A 21325-nucleotide genomic window follows, 5' to 3' on the forward strand; every position below is an offset into this window, starting at 1 on the left:
GACTTCCAAATGTGACCAGTGGCTCATAAGGCAATAGTCATGAAGCTCTCCAGGGTCAGAGAATTAGGGAGATTTTTGCTGTCGAGAATATCTAGGCATTTCCCTTAAAGGAGCCCCAGAGAATAGTGTCCTGGGGCATAATAGGAGATAGGCCTCAGAATAAGAGAGAGAACTTTTAGAATTCAAAGCTTCACATATTTACAATTTTCTTTAGGCAGTGCCCTCTTTACAATCTGCAAAATGGAGCCTACCCTTCAAAACTCAGACACAGCCATCACACTCTGCTGCTTTTCCCAGTTTGGTTTATTTTGCCATAAAGTAATTTTCATGGCAAAACCACGACACTAGAGTGAGTCATGAACAGTGACTTTCTCTATAAGCCTTTCACCTGAGAGTGACATGAGACAAGAAGCCTCTGTTTCATTGATGTTATAATGTCTCATAAGAAAACATCTGGATCAGAAGGCATGGATCCCTGCATAGTGCACACATGTTCTCAGGAGCACACTTTGCAGATCTGAGGAAGAGTGTCCAAAAAGGAAAGTAACAAGGGAGAAGATGCATCTGTGTTTAATGTTCATGGAGCACTCTAACTGCAGAGGCCTAATTCAATCATACTTCATACTTAGGAAATTAAAGAGGTTTTCTTAAAGGTGAACTCAAGATCTCTGCTTGCCGTATACTCTAGGGGAAAACATGAAGGCCCCAGACATTCCCTAATGGTTCTCTTGCCCAAAGTCACTTTTCCAGTTACTTGAGTATTAGCAAAATAAGTTTCTGCTCACCAAAGAGGAGATGGTATAAGTATATGTCTTATAACCTTTACATAGAAAAAATTCCTCAAGGCAGTTACAATTATGGTTTCCGTTTGTTTCCTCTAAAAACTATATTGAAATTTAAAAGTCACTGTCTGAGTTGATAGATGAGACCTAGGCCTTGAAGGCATTGTCTCATGGTGTCTCAATTCTGGCATAAAAGGACAAGGCCAACAAGTGGAGGTTTTTGTTGAATTAGAATTTCCAAATCCGCCAGAGCCTGGCTGCCTGCTTATTATATTTTATAGGCTCTGGAACGGACAGCCAATGAGCTTGCAAACATTATGAAGTACCCTATCCATGAGGGTCCACCTACACAGACTGGATTAAGACACTTAGCACTTTGAATGATGTTATTAAAGCTGTGTTTGTCTGCCCATAGCCAATAACAACAGAACACAGAATTTGAGGCATGTACAGGTAGGTAGGTGCCGGTGGGTGCCAGCCAGTGCTGTACCTGGAGGTATTTTCTTAATCTCTGTACTTTTCTCATCTGTAAAGGGGTACACCCACGTCAGAATTGTTCTAAAGGGAAGTAAAGGAAGGTTTATACGTTCTAGTTTGCCATAATAAGCATTGCCATAATTATGGGATGGAGGAGAGCTGTGAGAATGCAGGCAGTCCAGACCAGTAGCAAATGACTATTTTTAGCCAGATAGTGAGAAGACACCATCTGTTTAGTAATCTGTTCTAAAATTTTTCTTAAGACCTAGAGAAGTAGCCCACTTAAAAGTCCATGTTATAGCTCATTCTGGGAATATAAGACATTAGTCAATTTTAGTGTTGTCTTGAATTTCCTAGATGCTCAATTTCTGTGAAACGTGTTTATAATTGCCCATTGTTTTATTATTCTTGGCTGCGAGTTGTTGGCCTAAAGCTGATGCTGATTTAACAAGCTGAGGTCTGCTTCCCTTGTGTCCTGTTAGGTTCTCGATCCACTAGTTCATGTGCACCCCACCTTGTCCAGTCTAAGAATATCTTACAACCCTCCAGGATTGGTAGCTGTGCCTTCAGCCCAGAACAGCGTTTGCCTTCCATATTTTCATCCTTCCTTGATTTCTTGCTTCCCATGGATATTTTTGCTGTCTTTGGCAATTTTACGAATTTACTCTATTTCTAAGCTTCTCAACAGTCTCTATGGATAAGGTTGACCCCATTAGACATATTCATGCGGTATCCAGCTCTCTCTCACACGCTTGTCTTTTGTGAAGCTGAGCTCATCTAAGAGCTGGGGCCTTGTGCAGCTCTGGGGTGGCCCTAGAAATGCCTCTTTCTTTGTGTATCAGTGGAGCCTCAATTGTCAGAATTTATAATTGTAATGCACATATCCATTCCACTTAAATCATATTTCAGACATCTTTTACTATAGACTCATAGCTGATTTTTTTTAAAAAGACATTTACTTTATTATTTGTATATGTGAGCAGTTTAGAGTGCTACAATGCATGTATGGCAGTCAGAGTACAATTGCAGGAGACAGTTCTACCCCCCCCCCCCCCACTGTAGGTTTGCTTGCTTCATAGTTACTTTTCTGTTGCTGTGACAAAAACACCACAACCCAAAGCAACTTATGAAAAAGTTTACTTTGGCTTGAGTTTCCAAAGATCTGAGTCTATTGTAGGCAAAGAAGCAGGGGCATCAAGTGACAGGCATGGTGGCAAGAATAAGAGGCTGAGAAGCTTCAATGGCACCACAACACAGAGGGCACAGACAGAACAGCTCCAGCAAGGCCATGGCTCCTTGATCTCCCCAAACAGCACCACCAAGTGGGACCAAGTGTTCAAACTGCTGAGCGTGGGGGAACATTTTCTCTTAAACCGCCACACTTGGTGAGCAGTCTCCCCTGCTGAGTCATCTCTCAGGTCCAACATTTCCTTCCTTATACCCAAGATCATATTGATCCCTAATCAGATCTCAAACATCCAGGTGTGAAGTCGCCTTTGATCACTTGTATTACTTTGATCAGAGTTGAGTAACAGTTCATTCCTCTCTCTTAGGGTTGAGTGGTCAGAAACACTAAGAACCCATCAAGTCTCTCCTACAGTGTTTAGTACTGACATTTTGGTAACATTGGAGATGACTCCCTTAAAGCAGTTTTTTTTAATTTATTTTTTATTGAATATTTTATTTACATTTCAGATGCCATCCCCTTTCCCCATTTCCCCTCCCTAGAAAACCCCTATCACATCCCCCCTTTTCCTTTTTGCTTTTATACAATTTTTTTAATGTTAATCAAAAGCTTTATAAGTTTGGTAATGCTCAATATCAATCAGAAATGTAACCCAATACCCAACCTAGATATATCAACTATCTTTGACTGGCAGAGACACTCAAACATCCACCTCCATGTCTCCCCCCCCCCCCACTTAGCTCCTCCTCTCCTTCTCCTCCTCCTCTCCTTACTCCTCCCACCTTAGCTCCTCCTACATATCACCCTTCCTGTTAAAACTTTTCTCTCAAAATACAGTTAGAGCATAACTATACCAATCTGTGTCAGTAAGGTACAAGATAGACCTAATTCTCAGTCCATCATTTTGTTGAGATGAGAGGAGGGGGTAGAGATAGGCAGATTCCTGGAGCTCACTAAACAGCCAGCAGGGCAGGTTCAGTGGTACACCATGTCGCAATAAACAAAATGGAAGTGAAACTGAGGAAGATACCCTACGTCATGTCCTCCACATGAGTATTACATGCACATATACATCATACAAACAAACCATACACAAAGTGAATAATAGTTAATTCTTGACTAATCTTGTTACATTAAATCACTGAATATTCATAGACTTTAAGCATCAAATGAAAAACTCCATCATTATTTGACAGTGCATTTCCATTTTTTTTCTGTGAAGAGAAAATGGTGGCTCCATGGTGAAGCACCAAAACATGTCTCCCAACCATCTTATGACACCAATAGCGTCCATCGGAGTGACTTCCAGAAGCCAGCATGCCCACTGGTTTTGCCAGTCAAACACAGCAGGATGCAAAAGCCTTCTTGTGGAATAGGTAAGGTCACCCATGGAAAAACTTTATTACTGTCTTTCCTGCTATTAAATTAAGATGTATCTGGTGTATTTGCACCTCCTGAGAAGATAACTTCTCTATAGAAGTTGAAAATACATACACAACATAGACAGCCCTCTGAAAGCCTGTTATTTCTTCCCAGTATCTCCAGATACTGTACAGATCATTGATTACACCAGTTTCAAAGTCAGAAACTTAGGAGCAGTCTTCTCAGCTCTCCCATCAAATATTAAAAACTTTAACTACTAAAATAGCATCTGGCTCTAACTGGCAGAATCTCAAAGTATACTCTGAGGGGCAGTGATTGCTGTGGTTTGTGGAATATCTCTTGTTGAACACTGGATTCCCAGCCAGTCGTGTGTTTGTAGAGCCTTTACATTGCACATTCCTCCACACTTAGATTCCCTCTGGGCCCCATTTCCAAGAGTGACCATGAGAATTAGACTTCCCACTTGGTTGAGGGACGACCTCTTTTACATTGTAATCTCATTTCACGCTGCATCCGGCCATTTTCTATCTTCTAATACCATGACCTTCAGTCTGGCTGATATCTATCTTCAACCAGACTGACCAAATCACAGAGGCTGGAGCACCAGTGATTTCTAAAAGAAATCTTTTGTTGACTCTTACTAGAGCTGTGGTTTTGATAAAAATGTGACTCAGTTTACTAGAATGACATTGTCAGGCAAATCATCTTAGATCTGAAAATATTTAATAACCTGTGTTAGGAAGCTCGGAACGTTTTGCTTGCATTCGTCATCCAATATGGAGAGAGAGGTTCATTATGCCATTTTGTTCTGATTAATCTTCTTTATTTCCCTCCCCCACCCACCGCACTCCCTCTAGCCAGTTCTCTTTCTCCCATAGTTCCAGCCCTCTGCTTTGAACCAACCCACTCCCTCTCCACTCCCTCCCTCGGGATCTCTTCTTTCATGTTTCATTTTCTCACTTTATGATCTACGTGTACGCACATATTTACTTACTCATGCACATAAGATTTTAAATTTGGGTTACTCGTGTGAAGGAAAGTATATAGTACTTATCTTTCTGAGTTTGGGTCTTTTCACTTAATGATTTTTATACCATCCATTTTCCTGCGAATGTCATGATTTCATTTGTATGGTCCATAATATTCCTTTGTGTATATGAACCACGCAATCATGCATTCATCGGTAGATAGCTAAACAGGTTCAATGATTTCCTGATTATTGTGAACATGCAGCAATAAACATGAGCAGGCAAGTGTCTCTGCCATGCTGACTCAAAAAACTTAGGGTAAATGTCCAAGTGAGGTGCAGCTGGGCCATATGACAGTTCTGTTTTTAATTTTCCTGACCCCTCCACAGTGATTTGCATACTGTCTACTGTTTTTCAGGATCAATTAAATAATATACTAATATGGCATTTTTCAGGATGGCACCTTCAGCTAGCACAGGGTTAAATGACTGGCATTTGACCCCAGATAGCTGGCTCTAGTGTCTGTGCTCATAAGTAACCGTCTGTTCAACCTCTAAAATGGTAAGAAAATTTCCCTCAAAGGCATTGAAAGAACCCACTGAGTGTATCCAGATCGGAAGGAAAACATGCACACCTGCATATCTTGGAACAGCAAAATAACAGTTCAATAACAGTTCAAAGAGAAGATCCTCAAACTCTCCACTAAAAAAAAGAGAGCGGGAGAGAAGTCACCTTTTGCAAAACAACCCATGTAAACTCAAGCAGCTCTGGTATAAGCGTACAATGAGCTCATGCTTATAGATTCTCGGGGGAAATAATTTTTAACCTAGCAGGTTTGTGTGGCTACCTAGCAGGTTTGTGTGGCTTGAACACTGAACACTTTCTCCAGGGGCAGTGGACACTGAACTTACTAAGAAGAAAATGAAATTCTTTGGCTCATAAGTGAACAAAAACCTTATAATTAGATAATATTGTAGTATTGTCATGAAAGTAAACAAAACATTTAAAGTTCTACCACACTGCTTATATATAATAGTAATAAATGGCAGGTTATCTGGATTATTAATCATTACATTGCACTGTTAGACACTGAGTTAGAATTTGTTTTTTAAAACTTGTCATCTCTGTTTCTGTTCTCTCTCTTTCTTTCTTTCTCTCTCTCCCCCCTCTCTATTTTTTCTCTCCCACTCTCTCTCTCTCTTCTATTAGTATTTCCTATTACTAAGTCCAGTATTATAACCTAGGACCTAGTGCAACAACCAAACTCAGTAAGAGCTTGAATAACCAAATGACTATGCAGTCTCAAATGTCAAACTACCAACTGTACCTCCATAGATGAGTGTAATTCAAAGTCATAATGTAATTTAAACTAACAAAGAAAAAGCCCCAACATTGTCTGAAATAATTCCTATGTAGTGTTTTGATATTAAATTTAAATTATTTTTAAAAGTATTTTACTGTAAGGCTGTGTAAAATCAGCTGTGTACCGACCTTTTATAGCCTATAAACTATAGGCTATATTAAGGCCAATTAAAAGTCACCTCCCATCATTCTTTTCCATGAGCCCACTCAATTACGTCTCCTCTTTGGCATTTCAACAATGTTATCTTCTGCTAACGATGAAAGTGCCCTTTATACCACATACCACCACACAATTTCCTGGCTACCACAGTTAGCTAACATATGACCATGCTTCATCATATCTGAGTCCCTCTAAGAACTAGTCATATTTGGATTTATATCATAAGAATTTGTAATTTGGAAAGGTTGATTTAATTGATGAAGGATGGTGTTTTAAATTGAAAAGAAACCTTGGCTGCTAACCTACTAAGGTTTGTATTTTAATGTTCCTTTGAATTACAGATTCAGATCCAATGGTTAAAAACTATTTTTCTAAGATGGATTTTAGTACCAAGTAGTATGCATTCTTACTATATCTATCTATCTATCTATCTATCTATCTATCTATCTATCTATTTCTGGCATATGGAGTATTTTAGTTACTTTTCTAATGCTGTAAAGGAACTTATCCCTGTGGGGAGCATGGCAGCAAGCAGGCAGGCATGGTGCTTGGGCAGTAGCTGAGAGCTTACATGTTAAGACATCTACCACAAAGCTGCAAGAGGCTAATGGAAAATGCCTTGGGCTTTAGAAAACTCAAAGCTAGTCCCCAGTGGCATACCTCTGCCAACAAGGCCACGCCCATTAATTCTTCCCAAACTATTGCACCAACTGGCCACCAACTATTCAAATATATGAGCCCATGAGGGTAATTTCATTCAAACCACTACATGGAGTTCTGTAGTTAGAAGACTGCAAATGAATCCATTCTTATCTCCTTGTACAAAGCTCAAGTCCATGTGGATCAAAGACCTCCACATAAAACCAGATACACTGAAACTAATAGAAGAGAGAGTAGAGAAGAGCCTCAAATACTTGGGCACAGGGGAAATTTTCCTGAACAGAACACCAATGGCTTATGCTCTAAGACAAATGGGACCTCATAAAACTGCAAAGCTTCTGTAAGGCAAAGGACACTGTCAATAAGACAAAATGACAACCAACATATTGGGAAAAGATCTTTACCAATCCTACATCTCATAGAGGGCTAATATCCAATGTATACAAAGAACTCAAGAAATGAGACTCCAGAGAATCAAATAACCATATTTAAAAATGGGATATGAGCTAAACAAAGAATTTTCAGCTGTCCTTCTTGAACAGCCAAGAAGCACCTAAAGAAATGTTCAACATCCTTAGTCATCAGGGAAATGAAAATCAAAACAACCCTGAGATTTCACCTCACACCAGTCAGAATGGCTAAGATAAAAACCTCAGGTGACAGCAGGTGCTGGAGAGGATGTTGAAAAAGAGGAACACTTCTCCGTTGTCGGTGGGATTGCAAGCTGGTACAACCACTCTGGAAATCAATCTGGAGGTTCCTTAGAAAATGGGACATAGCACTACCTGAGGACCCAGCTATAACACTCCTGGCATATACCCAGAAGATGCTCTAACATATAACAAGGACATATGCTCCACTATGTTCATAGCAGCCTTATTTATAATAGCCAGAAGCTGGAAAGAACCCAGATGTCCTTCAACAGAGGAATGAATACAAAAAAATGTTGTACATTTACACAATGAAGTACTACTCAGCTATTAAAAACAATCAATTCATGAAATCCTTAGACAAATGGATGAAACTAGAAAATATCATCCTGAGTGAAGTAACCCAATCACAAAAGAACACACATGGTATGTACTCACTGATGAGTCGCTATTAGCCCAAAAGCTTGGAATACCCAAGATACAATTCACAGACCACATAAAGCTCATGAAGAAGGAAGACCAAAGTGTGGGTGCTTTGGTCCTTCTTAGAAAGGGGAACAAAATACTCACGGGAGCAAATAATGGAGACAAAGTGTGGAGCAAAGACTGAAGGAAAGGCCATCCAGAGACTGACCCTCCTGGGGATCCATCCCACATACAGTCACCAAACCCAGACACTAGTGTGGATGCCAGAAGTGCATGCTGACAAGGGCCTGATATAGCTGTCTCCCGAGAGGCTCTGCCAGAGCCTGACAAATACACAGGCAGATGCTCACAGCCAACTGTTGGACTAAGCATGGGGTCTCCAATGAAGGAGTCAGAGATAGGACTGAAGGAGCTGAAGGGGTTTGCAACCCCATAGGAAGAACAACAATAACAACCAACCAGACCCCCCAGAGATCTCAGGGACTAAACCAACAACCAAGGCATACACATGGAGGGACCCAAGGCTCCAGCTTTATATAGCAGAGGATGGCCTTGTTGGGCATCAATGGGAGGAGAGGCCTTTGGTCCTGTGAAGGCTTGATTCCCCAGTGTAGGAGAATGTGAGGGCAGGGAGGCAGGAGTGGGTGAGTGGGTGGGGAACAACTCTCATAGAAGCAGGGGGAGTGGGAGGGATAAGGAGTTAAGGGGGACTACCTGGAAAGGGGATAACATTTGAAATGTAAATAAAAATATATCCAATTTTTTAAAAGACCACAAAAAATAAAAGTACTTACTGATTTTACAGAGGACCTGAGTTCAGCTTCTGCCACCCATATCCTACACTCACAACCACCTGCAACTTCAGCACCCATGGATTCTGAAACCCTTCTAGCCTCCATAGGTACCTGCACACACATGACCCCCAACCCCTATACAAACACACACACACAAATGCACATCCTTACACATATAAACACATATACACACTGACACAGAATACACACAAACACACACACACTGACACACATATACAAACATACAGACACACCAGCACACACAAACATACAAATTCACACATATATACACACATACAAATTAAACATTCAAAATATATTATAAGAACTACAGTTTTTATATAAGACTCAAGGAAATTCTACTGAGAAAAGTACAATTTCTAAGAGGAAAACATTTATTGATGCTTTCTATGTAGCCATACAAAGTTAAAAATGTTCTAAAATTGAAATTGCTAACTTCACACCAATGTAAGGAACAAATTACAGATTTGAATATGTATTTCATATTTTGTTGGTGAAAATATCAGTGGCTAGATACCAACTTGTTTAGAAAACTCTTATTTTAATTAAATTTCCAAGAGTGGATTCAAACATTTTTCATGGACTTTAGCATGTTTGTACTTCTCAGTTAATAAGGCTTCATTCAAGCAATTAGTTGAATCCAATTTAATTTAAGATTTTTAATTATATGCATGCGTGATTTCCTGCTTCTGAGTATGTGAGTTGCAGGTACCCACAGAGGCCAGTGTCCTCAGATACCCTAGGGCTGAAGTTATAGAGGATTGTGAGCATCTTGACTTAGATCCTGGGAGCCAAAAACTGATTCACTGGGAGAACAGTGAGTGCTCTTAACCACTGAGCCATCTCTCCAGACCTCTTGAATTCTTTTTTAAAGGTGTGTTTTATTTATGCTATGCATGTTTGCTTATGTGAGTTTAGGTGCACCATCATGAGTTTATGGGAACTAAACTCAGGTCCTCTGCAAGAGCAGTAAGTGCTCTTAGCCTCTGGGTCCTCTCTCCAGTCTTCAGTTTGTACTCTCATACGGCACAACCACCAAACCCCGAATGTCTTCGTTCATTTTTTCACACTATTTCACATTATTGCCTACTGTGTGAATTTTTAGAAAGTCTTATGTTCACACAGTTGAGACTGATGATTATGTTAATTTTCATAAGTACAATGCTTGAGCAGTAGACGTCCCTCTATAATAGATAAAGTGACATTCCTTTATTGACCCCTGTGAAGAAATGGATCCTTTTTAAAGTCAGTATCTTGTAGGTATGAAACACTCTAGATCACTTTTTACAAGGTGGCCTGGGTTAGTGTTTTTGGCACCTTGACACAAGCTAGGGTTGCCTGAGACAAGGGAACCTCGACCTAGAAACTGCCTATAGGCAATTAGCCTGTAGGCAAGCCTCTGGGCATTTTCTTGGTCAACAATTGGTGTGGATGGGTCCATCACGGTGCACTTTGTGCAGCGTAAGAAAATAGTCTGAGAAAGCTATGGAAAACAAAGTCAGTAAACAATATTCCTCCATGGTCTCTGCTTCAGTTCCTGCCCAGCTTGATTTCCTGCCTTGGCTTCCCTTCAAGATGGACTCCGGTCAGGACATACGAGCCAAATAAACCCTTTCTTCCCCCAGTTGCTTTTGGTAATGGTCTTTACCATAGCAATAAAAAACAAAGTAGGACACAAGGTGATTCATTCTAATTAATTCAATTTACTTTTTTTCTGGTGTAATTCTATTTCAGTATCTTCATAACAAGCTACCTTAAATTTAGTTGCTGAAAAAAACACTCCTCTTGCTTGCTCAGTGCTCTCCAATCTGGACCTGTGTTCTATGGTAACATTCAGTTGACGGAAACAGGCTTGAGGATCACACTCAGCTGGCAACCTGGGATTGCTGGCCCTCTCCTCCTGTGCTCTCTTCATGTAGTTTGTTCGCCAAGATGTCTGGGCTTCCTACTTCGCACCTCAAGTTTCCCAGAATGCAAAGAGCAAAAACTGCAAAGCTTCCCTGAGGTTTACACTGGGAGTTTGCATCATGTCCCTTCTGCAGCTTCATATTGGTCACAGCTAATCACAAGGCCTGTCTAGTTGTATTGATACTGTGTTCTGGCTTTTCATAGAGATAATACTTGCTTTTCCATTCTCTAGATCTTGTCTTTTTGGGGAAGGATGGATGGATGGGATGGATGGATGGATGATACATACATACATACATACATACATACACACACAGACAGATATAAAACTCTTATGCTTTCTCCATGATTTATTTTTAGTTTTATTTGAATGCTTCCTTGAAAAAAATAATTTGTTTTATAGGAAAACCTTTTCAGATTTTCCTTGCCTCCCAAGAATTTTTTAATTTGAATTCATAATTTATTGAAAGTTTTGTCAACTATGAAACTTTAATGTTTAATTCCTCTTTCTTCTTAATATTTTAAAGTATTACTCAGTCTTCTTGTGCCCAGTGTTACTTTTGAAACATTTGATGTTGCTCTTCTACATCTGAGGATAACATGGCTCTTCAACAGCTTTGGTAATTTACTTTTGTCTTGGGAAGTCTTAGAGTTCTCTGAAGAGATGCTAACTTTCCCTTCTATATACCTCCCAGGACTTGGTGGAAAGTGAAGTAAGAGAGAAACAAGAAGCATAGGGTGGAATTTAAGGAGGCTTCCGCCCTATGCCATGCAGGCACCACCTTAAAACTTGCCTGGTCTGTGCCCCCCAGCCTCTTTTCATGCATTCCCTACTGTCTTAATCACTGTTCTATAGCTGTGAAAAAAAACAAAAACAACAACAACAACAACAAAAAAAAAAACACCACAACCAAGGCAGCTTACAGAGGAAGGCATTTCATTGGATGCGTGGTTACAGTTTCAAAGAATTAGTACATGATCATGGCAGGGAGAGTGGTGTCCAGCAGGGAGGCATGGCACTAGGGCTGGAGCTGAGAGCTCACATCCTGATCCATAGGCAGGAGGCAGAGAGAAAGACCAGGCTTTCAGTGAGCTCTTGAAACATCAAAGCCCACTCCAGTGACACACCTTCAAGGAGGCCATTTGTGTATATAACAATACTAATAGTTGCTGGGGTGGGCCATAGAGGAGATGCCCAGAAGGACAGTAGGCAGCATTTATACCAACAATTTGTTCTGGAAGAACTTAAAAGTTGTAATTGCATTTATCTATCTGTCTACCTATCTATGTATATCTATTTGGTGCGTGCCACCGCACACATGTGGATGTAAGAGAACAATTACAGGAGTCTGTTCTTTCCTTTCGCAGTGCATGTCCCAGGGATCAAATTAATGTCATCATGCTCGGCACTAAGTGCCATATCCTCTGTGCTCTCGGAAGGTATTTCCATGGTGTTGTTACAGGTGTTAGCAGGTGGTTGATGGCCCTGGGTCACAGTGATCTTCCAGATTTAATGTGGGGAGATGTCAACAAGGTTTAAAAGCTGTCTTCTAGGCAGGCATGGTGGTGTATGACATTAATCCCAGCACTCAGGAGGCAGAGTTCAAGTCCAGCCTGGTCTAAATAGTGAGTTCCAGGACAGCCAGACCTACATAGTAAAACTGCGATTCAAATAAACCAGCCAAACAAACAAAAAAACTATCTCCCAACCTGTTCTTTCTTAGCTGATATGATTTGTTTTTCCTCCACCCTAGGTTGTCATCAATCCTTTAATCTGCTTACTAAACTTTTCATACCAGTTTCTCACAGTAAGGGAATCAGATTCATACCCCTTCCCATCTGTGGTTGGTTTTTTTCCACCAAATTTTGATCCCAGCATCTTATAAAAATATAAACATTGCCCATTGTCTTCATAATTCTGAAAGCAAATTCTGATTTTAGATTTTAACCGTCAATGTGGAACAATCTAGAATCGCCTAAAAAGTTTAAGTCTCAGTGAAGGACTGTCTAAATCAAATTAAACCATGGTATGTCTATGTGAGATCATCTTGGTTACGCTAGTCAATATGGGAAGCCTGAACCCACATCACCTTTCTCTGGGCTTGTGGCCATGGACTGTGCTAGAGGCAAGAAAGTGAGCTAAGTGCTGGAACCTGCTGTGGACTAAGTTCTCTCTGTGCTGGCTGTGGATGAGATGTGATTAGCAGTTTTAAGTCCTAGCCACCTGGATTTCTTTGAAACAATGGGCTGTGATCTAGGATTGTAAACTGAACAAGCCCTAAAGTTCCTTTTGTTCGACCTTTTTTGTTTGATGTATTTTTTAGCAAAGTAACAGAAATAAAACTAGGACACAAATTATGTACATTTTAGAAAGGCGAAATTTTAACCTCAGTAAAATTAAATGACCTCCACCCAAGTCACACATGTCCAGGATGTGGTAAAGCCTGAATTTGAAAGTGGGTTTGTCCTCCTCCACAGCTCCTGCTTTGGCTTCTCCACTCACTCACCTGGTTAAAGTGTAGAGGTGCTTCACTTTATCTAAGAAGTTACTAATGTTCTGATAGTGAAAATACGATCTTCATTAAAAAGTGGGGTTTTTTCTTAATTTGTAAGAAAAAATATAAATGATGGGCCTTTTCTCAGTCCTGCAGTTACTGTGCCATTGGCACCTGTTCTTGGTGTGCCCACAAGTCCTACAAGAAAGGCAACTACCAAGGAGAAATGAGTGCTGATCTCAGTTAGAAATCAAGACATTTTTTATCACTTTACATTCTGGTCTGATAAATGGGGAACTATATCATCTATTATTATAAGTATTTAAATACTCATTCCTGCTTAAAAAAATATATCAATATACAAAATCGAATTCATGAATGCTTAATAGGTATCTAGTTATAATGTATTTTCCATTCTTATTTATTCCCCTAATTTAGATCATGTTTGTTTATTTACTTGTTTTAGACAGGATCTCGTTATGTCATCTTTGCTGCCCTAAAACTTGTTATGAAGATCAGGCTAACCTCATACTTGTGAGCTACATCTGCCTCTGCCTCCTGAGTGCTTAGATTAAAAGTGTGTACCACCACATTAGGCAACAATATGTCACACTGAAAAAAACATGTGTTATTTTGTTTTGTTCTGTTCTGTTTGAGAAAGAATATCACTATATATCCTGGGTTGGCCTTAAATTCATTATATAGCACAGGCTGGCCTTAAACTTGTATTAATTCTCCTGTCTGAGTGCTGGGATTAAGGCATATACCACTGCTTCTAGCATAAAAGTGTGATTTGTAAAAAAATATATTTTGTTACATTTTAATAGTTTATATATAATCTATATAATTTATATCATTTAAATGATATAAAATATATAATGAAAATGTAGTCCACCTCTTTCTTCACAATTTTCACACAATTCTCTCCCCACAGGAAACACCAGAATCAATTTCTTACATATTATTCCATAGATAAGCCAAGGATATGAAAATTATTATGTCTGTGTGTATATTTGTAAAAGGGAGAATTAAAAGGTTTTTTTTTTTTTTTTTTTTTTTGACAGAATTCAAAGCGGGTGAGCATTGCTCTTTTTCTTTAGCTGCTGTTGATACTAAGGCCAGTAAAGTTCTAGTTCAGTTTTAAACCCACATGCAACAGAGAGACGCTCACAGTGAACACTACGTACCCATCACTCAGACTGGAAGATTAGCTTGCAGTGCTTGTTAGAAGTTTAATGCTCTTGCAAATGGGCAGAACCTGTTACTCAGGCCGAAGTGTAAAGAATCTGTGTTCATCAGTGCCAGCCATCCTGGGTGTTCCAGTGACTTCAGCACAGAGTTCTTTGGCCACCCTCTTAATCATTCAACCATGACCAACCATTCAGAAGAAAATTTTCATATCCTTTCTAGTTGTCAAAGATAATTTGGCAAACAACTTCTGTTTCCACTAAGGCGTATTGCTATCTGTTTAATAAGCATGTCTAATAGAAGCTGAAGGAATGACTTAGTGGTTAAGAGCACTGCCTAGATTTTATTCTCAGTACCACATAGCAGCTTGTAACCTTCTGTAACCCTAGTCCTAGGGATCCGATGCCCTCATCTAGCCTTTGAAAGCGGCAGGCGCATATGTGCATATACATACATGCAGGTAAAATACTCAGACATATAAAATTTTTAAAAATATTTTTAAAGTACCAAATGCACATATGGAACAAATTTGAGTTGTTTTGATTTAGATCTTTTCATGCAGAATAAATGCTGAATCCAAATTTATAATATGCACTTATGGGGAGATAACTTCAGGAATTGTTGTTATTTTTTTTTTTTTTTTCCTTTGAGAAAGGATCTCAGCTTGCAAGTCTGGAACTCACTGCGTAGAGCAGGCTGTCCTCAAGCTCACAGAGGTGTTTGCCTCTGCCTCCTGAACTCTGGGATGGAAGGAGTCTACTACCATGCCTAACATTTTGTTGGTGGTTTCATAAAGCATATTACAATATTTATATTTCCATACACAAATCTAATAATTGTAGTGATTTCACTGAATTATCTCTTGGTTTTTTTTTTTTTTTTCTTAGTTCCACTTACCTGTCTGGATGTATCAGGAGAACATGAGAACAATTTTGAAGAATATATCTCTTTTATACATCAATATGATTCCAGGAAAACTCCCAACGAGCCCATCCGGGGAAAGGTGAGGCATTGTTCCAAACTAAGTATTCAATGCTTTGGGACTGAGTGTGTTTATGGGAGAATTTTAAGCCTTTTAAGTTATGCTCATCTTTCTAAAAGTTTATCTAAACAAATATAGTCATTAGTAGACTAAACTCAGCTACATGTCATAAAAACCAAGGAATGGCATCCTGATTTTAAACCACCAGCGTTTTGATTTATTTCCTGAAAGTACTTACTAAAGTAATATTGATAAACTTTTAGATGTTCTTAACATATGTGTGCCGGGACGGCATCCGTAAGGTTTATAAGCTGAACAGAACTGAATTAGAATTGCTGGAGAGCTTTCTCCTACCCAGATGCTTGTTCTCATAGCTCATTGTGAGTAATCGTTTTGGACATTGGACACAATCATCAATTCTGTGAATTGTAGATTTATTTGCAGTCCTAGCAACGCACAAAGCAAAAGAATCAGTAAATAAAGCTTGATACAAACAGTTGCCTGCACTCCAGAGATCGAAAAGCACAGGCGCTTCTTTGACCGTTTTACTTCTCTGCTTTCAAATTGTATTCTCCCTGTTTACAGGCTCGCCAGACATTCTGGTGCTGTCTTTAGTTTGGGGCTGAAGTGACAGTCAACGAAGAGGCAGGCAAACAAGTTCCATCACCAGAAATTGAACAAACCCACACTCTCAGCTACAGTTCCTGCTTTCTTTGTTAATGTCATCTTTGTTTTCCTTTCCAGAGACAGGGAACCTTCGTGCAGAGAAAGATAAAGCCAGGGACTACGCCAATAGTTCCTAAGGGACCGGAGGTATTATTGAACACTCTAGGGTCAGGTTCATCAGAACAGCCCAAAACAACAGACAAAGGAAATTCATCAAGAGACAAAGTGAGCTCACCAGGCCTGTGCCAACAGAATTCCCAAGAGCTGCTGGAGACTTAGAACAGCTTATCAGAACCAGAAGGCAGCCCAGCCCAGCAAACCCAGAAGCCTGGGTATGGGAGATGACTGGAAGAGTCTTCCTCTCAACTGTAAGGCAAGCTCCTCTCACCAGGCACAGGCCTTTAAACCCGCTAATAAAAAGTCAGGGTAAGTGAGGAGAAGCTTTGGTGTTCAAGACTGCAATCCTGGGAATGTAGGTAGATTTCCTCGGTGTCTTGGCGCTGGACTCACCCACCATCGGAGCTGTTGTTGTTATCAGTAGCCTTAGAACACAGAATTTATATAAACAGGGGAAAGGCAGAAAAGGATTAAATAATGCAACAAAATTTTAAGTGGCCCAAAAAAAATAATAGATTATAAAACACTGTCTTTATTTATAAACAAAACAAGTTACAGAAAAAGAAGCTCCTAACGGAGACACCGGGCTTACACAAGCATTAACTGCAGCCCTGGAATCAAACCCACTGGTAGGAATGTTGACTTACACTTCATGAAAATTATGTGGTCTTGGGTAAGTTACTTAAACTTTATAGAGTTCATAAAATTATTCATCATGAGATCATACACATTGATCAATAAATGGCCATTGTAATCCCTTCATTACTACTCCTACACTTGAATTTTATTTTAAGGATAATTTTCTATACGTTTTAAGTCCTCTTATTCTAAAACTTAGACTCCTGTATACACAGCTGAGAGTGTGAAAATGAAAAGCATTGCCAGTACAGCTGCACACACACACACACACACACCAAGGACTCATGAGTACTTAGGAGAGGAAATGTCTTCTGTGTTTTTTTGTTTTGTTTGTTTTTGTTTGTTTGTTTTTGTTTTTTGTTTTATCTGCTGTTGTTTTAACCACATCGTTCGTCACACTAGCTTGGTTTACTTTTTAGATGATTTGGTGAAAATTGCCCACCTGGCTCTTCTGATTTGTCTTGTTTCATGTGCCATGAAGTACATATGCAGTTCTGTGTACACATAGACTCAGGTGGGAGCATTTGTATTGTGTACAAGCTGAAGCAATGAAATTTTCCTCTGATGCAAAGTACAGTTATATCTTTGTTCCTCTAACCCATCTAAGGGATTTTAATAAACTACAGCGCATAAATACCATTTTTGTGTGTTGTGATTTCTGACTCTTGTGTCATGGTGGATGAAGGCTGATAGAGAACCATGTTGCTGCCAAAATTCATTGGAAAGTAAACAACCAAATATAGACAATTATAAAAGAGATAACTTCCCTGTTCCAAAATAGGAAATGTGCCTCAGTGTATAATCGGATGGTAGTGTCAAAACATACACATTACCTCATCATTTCAACAGCTCTAGAGTCAGGGTGAAGCTGACTACATATACAGTACCCAGTAGTCAAACCACCCTCAGATCCCACCTGTGTATCTCAACCCCTTGCAAAGCTAGCTGTAGTACTGAGACAGATTATATTGATGATGGTCTATCAATCTCATAATCAGAGAAGCACGTGCAACTCTCACTCAGCAAACACTTTTGAACCAGGCCAGTAAAACCTTTGATAAAGAGAAAAAAAAGGAGGAAGCTGTAATTGGGTTTGAAAAGAGACCTAAAGACCCAAAGAATCCACATTTGAGCAGACATGCAACCTTCGGGTCTCTAAAGCAGAGGGGTAGAATTGAAATCTTGAAGCCACACTCAAGTGGCTTGCTGCAAATGCAAGGCAGACTCAGACTCCATTCCATTCACAATGAAGAAGACAGTAAGAAAGTTGGCTTCTGTCTAAACTACAGGTAGTTAGCACTCCAGTGAGGACTCCTGTGCCACGTTGCAGTCTGTAAGAAGAGTGTGTGTGGAGGGTTTCTCATAGTTCACAAAGCTAACACTGTGAACATCAGTCCACTACTGATGTTACTGAGATGCCCAGCGAAAGCCAATGCAACCCCCACCCCAATCACTCCATGATCCACTGGGGAAGAAAAGATTAAATCACAAACAAACATCTGAGCCAAGAATGGTGTCTCAAGTCTGTGATCCTAGCATTCAGGAAGATAAGACAGGAGGATTACAAGTTTGAGGCAAGCCTAGGGTATATAAGGAGACCTCTCTCAAGAACAACTTTCAAATAAAATTACAAATCATACCAAGGAAGAAAAGCAAAAGTCTGCTACAAAAATGATGAAAGCTTCATGACTGAAGATAGTGGAGTTAAAACACCTTAAAGATCTGTGTGTGTGCATGTATGCATGTGTGCATGTATGCATGTGTGTGCAAATGTGTGTGCATGTGTATGTGAGCATGTGTGTGTTTGCAAGTGTTTGTGTGCACATTTGTGGGTACATGTGCACATGTATACATGTGCGTGCATATGTATGTGTATGTGTGCATGTGCGTGTATGTGTATGTGTGCATGTGTGTATTTGCAAGTGTGTGTATGTGCGTGCATTTGTGTTCACATGTGTGCATTTATGCATGTGTGTACATGTGTGTGTGCGCATTTGTGTGTGCATCTGTATGCTTGTGTATGCATGTGTGTACATGTGTGTACATATGTGATGTGTATGCATATGTGTGTTTGCATGTGTGCATGTGCACATGTGCACGTGTATGCACATGTGTGTGTAAGTATGTACATGCATACATTAGGAAATTTCACTATTTTTTTGTTACTTCTATCCTTTCTGTTTCCTCTCTTCTCTTTTGAAACAGCTACTAAATAAAAGTTGCAATGTTTGGGACTGTCATCTATCCTCCTTAACTCCCCTTCCCCCATTTTTTTTCTCATGGTACTTACCACTAAGTAATGTATAAATTCCTTTACAGTAACTTTCTTCTACAGTGATTTTCAGCGATATTCATTGTTATGTCAGACTGTCAATTTAAACATAAAATAAATCCACTAAACCAAGTGCATATTTCAACACATGTGACTTACTACATGTGACTATACTGCAGCTATAACAGCATCCAGACTGTTGTAGTTGGGCTTTATGTCTTATATTTGCTTCTTAAATATAGTGATTTTTCTTTGTTGAGTGAGACGTCTCACATTCTTGGTTTCACGCTCATCAGTTATGTGATCTCTAGACCGTCATTACTATATCTTTTTCAGTTTACTGCTGGCTACCTTAGGAACAGGGATGAGATACAAACAAGATGATGTGAGTAATGGATGCTCTGACTCCATTGGGAAACAGTAGCTTCTTAGGCATTGTCCTGCCTCTCCAATCCTATTGCATGACTTAGTTTCTTCCCTAGCTTCCTATTACTCATCCTAAGTCTGAGAATGGGGAAGGATGACAGATTTGCTCTTCTGTGTGCAATTCCCTAACTCTTCAAACTGAGACATGCCCCAAAGTAACACCTACCTATCGTGACCATTAATCCTAGGCACGGATCCATCAGATCAGTGGTTCTTAATCTGTGGGTCACGCCCCTTTAGGAGTTGAACAACCCTTTCACAGGAGTCACCTAAGACCATGTGAAAACATAAATATTTACTTTATGATTCGTAATAGTAGCAAATTACAGTTATGAAGTAGCAATGGAAATAATAATCCTATGGTTGGGGTCAGCACAAGATGAAGAACTGTACTAAGTGTTGAGATTGCAAGGTTGAGAACCATGGCTTCAGGTCTGCCACCATTCATTTATACCCATATACTAGGCTTTTGTTTCCTGTAGTTTTATGCTTCCCAACATTTGTTCTTTGGAAATATCTTTCAAATTTGGTTTTAAAAGTATTTTTATTACTATACTGTTCCATATTTTTTAATTCTCTTAAGATAGATTTCATTATTTACATTATCTATATGTACTTTTATGAACTCCAGCAGACAATAAGCATCAGATGTACAGAATCAGTCTGCCATCTTGAACCAATCTCTAATTCTCTGGTAAGTAAAGTATTTAACAACAGTACATTATTCATTAGTAAATAACATATTCTCTGCAATAGACCCCATGGTTGGCTTATTAACATCACTGAGGCTTTTAAAAGTGGGTTTTTTTGGCACAGAGAATATGTTTACTGAAAGGTGAGAGTTTGGGGCAAATAGCCCAATAGTGGGTTATTACTATCATAGGATAGATTGGTTCTTAATCTTTTCAAATATGAGAACATCTTTTCTCATTAAAAAGAAAAATTTATGCTTTCTCACAAAAGTAGTCACTGAACTTTCAGTATCCATTGTTTGGGAAATGAATGACTACAAAAAACAATGATAACTCCAGGCTCAATTATATGTTTGAACTAAAAAGGATATATCCATTTAAAATGAACCCTGAAGTCTGTTAAAGTCATAATTGCTTCTTAGTACAAATGATATGTTGACATTTCACAAGAGGATTTGAATTTTTTTATTTAATGTCCTTACCAGGTACTTTCATGGATTGAAAACCTTTATTATAATACAGATTTTTTTTTAATTACTCAAACCCCAAATCAAACCCATGATGTTTCTTATAACTTAACACTTTAAAATGCTGTAATAAGTGTTTTTAACTCTAAGATTGCTATTATCACTAACATAAACTTGTATGTTAAGACATTTTTATTAATTTATTAATCCATTTGTTAGCATGTATTCATGTAATACTTATAGTAATCTTGTCTAACTATAGGCAAAAAATAACAGCTTAATTTCACAGCTAATAATTATTGAAGCTCCGGAAACACAAGAGTTCTCTGTCTGTACTGTTAGCCAGCAACAGATCCAGGACCATAACTAGTTTCTTGACAAGGTATGCATTAATCCCCAGAGGTCAATCCATAGGGCACTGCCGCCTTATTACAAGTAAACACCTGAGGGCAGCACATAAAGTACCAAAGCAGCTAATCACAGCACTTCTGAGAGACCAGTTTTTACTACTCTGAGAATTTAGAACCCTGTTACACTTCTTATCACTGTGTTGGGTTAAACTAAAATGGGAGTACTCTATCAATAACTTACTGCTCTGAAGAGA

General features: G+C 39.2%; 1 protein-coding gene across 1 annotated transcript in view; it reads left to right on the plus strand.

The window, feature by feature from the left end:
* Cimip6 (ciliary microtubule inner protein 6) overlaps positions 1–17488 on the plus strand; it is a 29469-nt gene extending 11981 nt beyond the window's left edge. The window contains exons 3-5 of the mRNA XM_034508882.2: positions 3668–3821; positions 15348–15463; positions 16187–17488. Coding sequence (XP_034364773.1) covers positions 3668–3821; positions 15348–15463; positions 16187–16387 — 471 coding nt within the window. The 3' untranslated portion in view covers positions 16388–17488. The remainder of the gene's footprint in view (positions 1–3667; positions 3822–15347; positions 15464–16186) is intronic.
* Positions 17489–21325: the final 3837 nt, after the last annotated feature.

Source organism: Arvicanthis niloticus, chromosome 7 (genome assembly GCF_011762505.2).
Source record: "Arvicanthis niloticus isolate mArvNil1 chromosome 7, mArvNil1.pat.X, whole genome shotgun sequence".
NCBI lineage: Eukaryota > Metazoa > Chordata > Mammalia > Rodentia > Muridae > Arvicanthis > Arvicanthis niloticus.